The 7157-nt window shown below is 46.1% G+C and overlaps 1 protein-coding gene across 1 annotated transcript; it reads right to left on the bottom strand.

Moving 5' to 3' along the window:
• Window positions 1–1382: 1382 nt before the first annotated feature.
• MANBAL (mannosidase beta like) lies at window positions 1383–6011 on the bottom strand. Its single transcript, XM_008633626.2, has 3 exons — window positions 5910–6011; window positions 4044–4238; window positions 1383–1988 (listed from the first exon to the last, which is right to left on the bottom strand). The coding sequence occupies exons 2-3, from the start codon at window positions 4191–4193 to the stop codon at window positions 1881–1883; spliced, it is 258 nt and encodes an 85-aa protein (XP_008631848.1). The 5' UTR covers window positions 4194–4238; window positions 5910–6011; the 3' UTR covers window positions 1383–1880.
• Window positions 6012–7157: the final 1146 nt, after the last annotated feature.

Below are 7157 nucleotides of genomic sequence, written 5' to 3'. Positions count from 1 at the left end.
AAAGAGTGATCTGCAGTACCTACTCAGGGCTTTTCTTTGCCCTGCAGATCAGAGACAGAGCACAGGTCCATCATGGAAACTCATGGCACAACACCGTTCTTTGTTATTCGCGTGGGAACTTCTTGTAGTATTTCTTTGTACTGAAGAACTTAAAGCAACTTTAGAGTGCTTGTGTCTCCTATGCTTTGTTCTGTCCTCTTGCTATTGCCTTCATGTAGCTCAAAATTTTTTTTTAAAAAAGCAGAATTTAAAGCAGAACTCCTAGCTGGATTTTAATAAGCACAACTTGGTGTCAACATTCCGGCTAAGGGAAGCAGAGAGCCTGGAGCAGGGAAGTTGCACTGGTTCTGGGACACATCTGTGACCCCCACCAAAAGCAAGAGTGAGCAGAGAACGTGGCTGCTCTCAGCACTGATGGTTTCTGTAAACATGTTGTTCATGACCTGTTAAAGGACACACACCTGGGCTCACCAGGCATTTGTGACTCGAGGATGGGAGTCTGTGTATGCAAAGAGGATCACAGACTTGCAGCCCTGCCAGGGAGAACCCTTCCTTCAAAGTCGCTCTGAACCCTGGGTGCGCCTCAGAGAGCAGGTTCTCCTCCCATTGACTCATTCCTGATCAAACAAACCAAGATGTGAGCTGGCATCAGGAAGCTCGAGCTGCCCTACAGAAACTCTGTGGCTACGTCACCACCTACCTCCTTCCAGTCCCGTCTAGCCATATTTAAATCCAATACTGGATTGTCCCTGGGCCTGGAGAGCCAGAGCCTGAAGGAACACAGTGTCTGTGTCTCCTGCCATGCAGTCATGGTACACAGCTGGCCTGCCACCCCTTGGATCTTAAAATACCACACCTCCTCAGGCTGAGAACGTATTTACCCTCAGGAGGAATTCAGCCAGAGGAGATGGAGCAGACTGTGGCAGGGGAGGCTGGGAGGGAATTTGCAAGTGCAATGAACCCCAGCTGTGTTGAAAGAGGGCCCATGGTCAGGGATCAGCCAGCTGGCAGGAGGGTTTATCCACGGCACAGCGAGGCAGCGCTGGCTGATACACCACCAGTGCCCCATTCCCAGACTCCCACCTCAGCAGCTCTTCCCCAGCACACAGTGCCTGGTCTTCCCAAGAACAACTCCACTAGCACAGGCATTAAATTCTGCACCTTCTAGAACCAAATTGTTTCCTGATTCTTGTAGTCATCGCAATCCCCACCACAGCCCCAGTTGCCTGAAATGGACCTGCTTTCAAAGGTGGGAATAGAAAGGAAGAGTGCATGGGTGGGGAACAAGAGGCAGCGACGCTGGGGAAATGAAAGCTTTCATCTCCAGTAGTCTGGAATCTGGTGAGTTATTACCTAAAGAATTAAAGAATATGACAAAGGCATTATGATTAAGCCATGAAATGCAGCTATGTATTTCAGACTAGATGACAACAGAGATGAATACAAAGCTGTGTAGCATGGTATTCTTAATCCATTTGATCCCTCTGCCTTCAAAAAACCCAACACAAACCGGTATCCAAAGTAGCAAACTCATGCTCCACTTTCCACAGGGACTTTACTACAAATCCCAGCCAGCATGGAGGAGCCAGGACAACAGCCCTCTCTACCCATCAGAACTGGCAGAAGTCACTTTAATGGTGACTGACACATTAATCAAGTCAAATGAAGTCCTGGATATGTGAAGTGCTCTTTGCTTGTAAGAAATCTATGGCAGAACCCCAACCCTTCCACTCTTCTAAGTTTCTTGTCCCTTGCCCCTGAAAAGTAAAAGATGGCAATGCCAGAAAACCATTAACAGAGTTAGTTGCCTTTGATGTTGTCTCTGAGGAAGCATGATTACAGGTGGTTATTTGGTCTTTGGAGGCTCATCAGTCACACCTCTATCGTTTCTTTTTGGTTTCCTTCTTGGGTTTCTTGCTTATCTGTGGAGCAGTTCCCTTTGGCTTCTTCACCGTCTCTGAATTCTTAGGTTCAAAACCGTCTGAGTCCTACAAGAATCAATTAAGAAACAGTCAGTAACTATTTTTTTACCATTTGCTGACAGGTTCCTTTGGGGATTTGAGTATAAGCCCGAGGAAACAAATGCTGGGTATCTCTGTTGGAACACACTGATGTCAAACTGAGGCCACATTTAATGAGACTCAAGCAGCATCATCTCTGCTCCTTCTGCATGTGCTTTTTGATGAGTGTGAGTTTCTGCACAGAAACAGCTTGTTACCAGAGATGCCATTAAAAGCTTAAGTATCTAAAACAGGCTTCAGAGAAGAAAAACTTTGAAGGCAAGAAGAAAATCAACACTAAATGAAAACTATTTGAATTAGGAAAAGATAACATATAATCACCAGGGTGCGTGGAAACAGTCAGCAGGCATTTCTGCCAAACATTAATCACTATCATGTGCAAGACAAAAAAATATTCCCCAAAGCTGCAGTAAGGATATGAGGTTCACAGCCTCTAAACCAAGCCTCAAATCCAGGGAGGGAATTGCAGGCAAAACTTTCTTCACCTGGACTAACAAAATACTAAGATGTGATGCTTGTTTCCTTCAGAGAAGATGAGAGATAACATTGCAGCCATGGGAAATAAAGTCTAGTTATCTTGTGAAAACACAAGGGAACAGCGCCAGTCTCCTCTGAGAAAGCACACACATGCAGATTGCCTCCTTTCATTAAATGCATTTGAGTATAAATATTGCTTTAGCATCTTGGGTTCTCTCAGCCTGAGTGTGCCAACTGGAAAAGGACACACAAAAAATGCCTGAGCAAGGCGTGCGAGTTTCAAGCTTCCAAGCCAGAGCTCCAGATAATGGAGGGGGAGGCAGCATTTGACAGTATCCTTTTAATCAAAGAGCTTGGTTCAAACATCTCTCAAGTTACTGAGCTATTACATCTCACATCTGTGTGGCTTTCCAAGGAAGGAGACTTGGCTGGCTTTCCAAAGGCTGTGATCAGTGCACAGGGAGCTGGCAGGCTCCAGAGAGATGGTTATTACTCAGGGATGCAGAGTGCTGCTGCCATAACGTGAACACTGCTGCCTTCTAATGTCCAAACCAAGGTAGACTTCAAAGTTTGAGGCTCCAAGACAGCAAAGTTCCTCAATATCCTATTCAGACTCAAGCATCATGCCCAGGACAGCATCACATCACACCAGCAGTTAAAGGTGGAAAAACTGGGTTATGAACTTTAATCCTTCACTCTGTACCTCATCCTGAGGCACTCCCCCCAACAGACTGAAAATTTCCATGCTTCCTCTGCACAGGAGGGAGCAAACATGGCAATAAAGAGTCTGAAAACAAGACTCCCCATGCTGAGCTGTTACTGATAATATACTATATGCCTTCAGACAACATCTGTATCAAAGCACCAAACTTGCAGCCTGATCACCAGCACTGAAATACCTGTCCCCAGCACCAAGGACATTTTTCTCTTTTATGAGAAAAGCCAGGCAGATGCAGGACATCCCTCAGTCCAGAGGAACAGCTCACCTCAACCTTTCCCTTTCACCTTCTCCTGTGCCAACTGCATCAAAGGACCCTTGGGCACTGCATGGAATGTCAGTCCTGAAAACTGCTTTCCTCACCTTTAGGATATGGTAGAAATTTCACCTGCATCTTGCTTCTAAAATCACACACAAACTAGAACCCAGAGCCATTTTCTGGAGGCAGGTCCTGCAAAGGGGATGCCCTGCCTGGCAATTAATGAAGCAAATCAGCAGCAGGATGACAATGTGGGTTGGGACAAAGCCTTCTCTTGCAACCAGGAACTGCACATGCATTTAGCACCTTGTCAGTGCTTCAGGTTGCTGTTTTCACTGATATTAAGAGAGACCCTGGTTCAGGTATTTGTTCCTGATTTTCCTATCTGGTGGTAAATCGAAAGACAAAAGCTGGAGGTGGGAAAGCCAGAGGGAAGGAAAGAGAATGAACAATGAAACTGTCATCAATCCCAGGGGCAGCTGTGTCTCCATTAGCTACTCAACATTCCCTCCCATCCTGTTTTCTCTGGCTCTGCCCATCTGTATCAATATTAAAGAGCACTACTTACTGTCTTGTGGGACTTGGACACGGGCAGGATTATGGCAAGCACACAGATCAGCTGGAAAATGGCTCCAAAGAAGAGTCCATAGCGCAGCACATTCTCCATGAATGTGGGCTCAGGGATTTCGGGTGGGGAGAAATCCAACTCTGCAGCCATTGTCAGCGCACCCTTCTCCTCTACTGCTCCCAAGAAGACTGGCTACTGCAAGGGGGGAAATACAGAGCAATGTTTTGCATTATCCTTTCTGGCATTCTCTTTCTGTTATCCAAAAATGAAGACTCCCTCATGGAGTTTTGAAGATACTCTTGATCTACAGCAGCAATAACAAAAAGGAAAATGAAGGCTGTGTTTAATTTGGGTGTTTGTCTTTTGTCACCTGCCTACAAAAATAGCCCTCAACTGCTGGTATTAGGCCCTTTGTGGGTGAACCATGTTCATGAAACAATAAGGGAAAAGCTTAATAAGCAAAAATACATTTCTTCCTGAAGTTGATCACACATACAAGGTGATTACTATTTATTTTTACTTATATTGTCTATGTGGTCACAGCCTTGTTGTTTTAGATGCTGTACAAACCCAACTACTTAAACCACATAGAAGCAGAGCTGTTGAAGGCAAAGGAAGGAGTTATGTGTATAAATTCAAGTGTGGCTTTAGTGGCTGGTTACACTAAGCCCCATATAACTTAAAACAGTCACACAGGTAGTTTGTGGCAGAGTTAAATATTGATCTCCTGGGTCCCAAGCTTCTCAGCCATGAGACCATCCTTCCTTCCTCCCTTTATCTTTTGCTAATGGAGTTGTCAATTCATTCTGTGAGTGACTAATGGCTTTTTACAACGAGGGGGAACTCTCCTGCCAGAATGGCTGGAGTACGCCTCAGGAAGTCCCCAAAGAGAAATCCAATTAGTCTGAGATGCCATCACACTCAGCTGTGATTACTGCCCCACTCGGTGTTCCTGACCTGGATGATCCCAGCATGCATTCCCTGGATCAGCACTGCTCACTGACAGTCACAATTCTCTGCATCACTAAAGCTTGGCTGTGAGCTCAGTTTGTGTGCTGAGTCTGCCTCCTAGAAATTATCTCCAAATAATTCTCCAAAATAAATCTCCAAAGCAGGCTCTGCATTTCTCAGGCTGGGAGGAGATGGTTACAATCTGCAGATATGACCCAGTACAGAATGATAGTAAACTCGTAATTTAATTCCAGCAAAGTTATAGTTGATAAATTTGAGAATCAACAACTCAATGCTGTTGCACATATGAGGCAAATATCACTTGGTGACATACTAAATAATTATTTTGCTTTCACTGAGCTGAAGTACAGAATGTTATTTTGAATTTTAAGACAGGAAAACATTTCCAACTGCACAGACTGCCAGCCACTGGAATAGAGAGACTGTGGAATCCCTGCTACTGGTGGTTCAGAAGAGCAGATCAGACAAGCACTGGCCTGGGATGGGGTGTGGGTATATACCACTCTGCCTTTGAACCAGGAGATAAGAATAGGTGACCTCTTGAGGTCCTGTCCAGGTCTGTACTTCAGTGAAAGAAAATGTTTCAAATTCTGATTAAAACAGGGCTGTGTGAGACCTGTACATGAAGCCAGAACACATGTTGGCCCATGCAGGCTCAGCCAGTCCCAAAGGCTGCACAATGTTGTGAACAAAGCCTGCATGCATGTGGCTCATCCCAACTGCTTTTGCCTTTTAAAACCCCCCTTTCCCAACTCACTAAGGCAGCAGTTCCTAAGCAAGAAACAGAATCACCTCTGAATTGCATTTATCTCATCTGGATATCTTTTGAAAACATTATTATTGCCCATCCCTGTCCTCAGACACAGCAGAAAGGGATGTTCATTCATTCCTCACCTGGAGTTTTCTCAGGGCAAACTCCTACTGATAATCCCGATTTACACACCTGAAACACAACACACAGAGATAAACAAGAAAAGGAAATAGATACAATGAAAACAAAAAATCTCTGTTCTCATCTGCTACAACTCTCCCCTCCTTTCCCCTTTTCTAGCTCACCTCCCTTGCAGGCATTAGTAATTCTCTAACAAATCCAGGTGACATGACCAGCACCAAGAGTTCTCCTGCAGGCTGGCAGCAGCTGCCACCACCATTTGAAGCAGCATCCCCTGAAATATGCTCAGGGAAGACCTGGCATTGTGCTCCAACTAATTACAGCAGTGTCCTTGTTTGCACAGGCAACCCACACTTGGACCATTGGTTTTCCTGCCATCAGGGGAGCCAAACTCTCAGCAAAATTCCTCCGTTTTAGAAAACTCCAGTGGTTCACACAATGCCCAAAGCCTCTGCCTCGCACCTCAGCCAACAGCTCCCTGGATGATGGAGCCTTCCTCCCTGTTCCCAAGAAGCTCAGTTTCACCACCAATTCCTTGGATAACATCTCTTCTCCTCCACAGGTTGTCAACTGCCTGTTTCCTCAGACCACCTCAGCATGGCCACACTAAAAGCATTCTTCTTAAATTGCATTTAAAGATCAATATTCCTACGCCAGACCCTGAGAGGAAGCTGCCCTGGACTCCTCCAGCTTGTTCATGTGCTCTCATACCCAGCTTGAATAAGCTGGACGAGTGGGAAGATCCCTCCTCTCCCCACAGAACCAGCCAGGCGCTCCTCGGGGCTGCAGCTCCTGCTTTGCTCAGTGACAGCCCCAAAGAGGATGTGGCTGCTCCCCACGGCTCAGGACCAGGCCCTGTGATAAATAATCAATGTATTTCCAGGATCAGGACCATGCACCAGTCAGGAGACACTCAAATCTTTCTTCTTGCCGTGCTGTGTTTCCCAGCTGACATCTTCAACACCTGGCACTATATAAATAATTAGCATAGGACAAAGCCATGGGAACAGCTCAAGTAATATCTATTAGCACCTTTTTGGGGTAGAAGTAAAGCACAGTGAAGGATACCCGTCAAAGAACGAGGCAAAAAAGCTCAAGTTGGAATTTTTAAATGGCTTGGCAGGTGTCGGGATGGAGCCTGGGCAATTCCTAGTCGCTGTTCCTATCCGCACCGCTGAATCCATGGCCATCAGCGCGGCCGAGGAGCCCAGCTGCGGGGCAAGGGGCCGGGGGTGGCCGGCCGGGCCCGG

Source organism: Corvus brachyrhynchos, unplaced genomic scaffold, assembly GCF_000691975.1.
Source record: "Corvus brachyrhynchos isolate BGI_N302 unplaced genomic scaffold, ASM69197v1 scaffold10, whole genome shotgun sequence".
NCBI classification, from domain to species: domain Eukaryota; kingdom Metazoa; phylum Chordata; class Aves; order Passeriformes; family Corvidae; genus Corvus; species Corvus brachyrhynchos.
The sequence above is the reverse complement of the archived record's forward strand: the minus strand, read 5'-3'. Positions and strand labels throughout refer to the sequence as shown.

Coding starts and splice junctions, on each gene's coding strand:
- MANBAL (XM_008633626.2), bottom strand. CDS start 4,193: ATGGCTGCAGAGTTGGATTTCTCCCCACCCGAAATCCCTGAGCCCACA. Junction 1,989..4,043: donor TGTCCAAGTCCCACAAGACA/GTAAGTAGTGCT, acceptor TGATTCTTGTAG/GACTCAGACGGTTTTGAACC.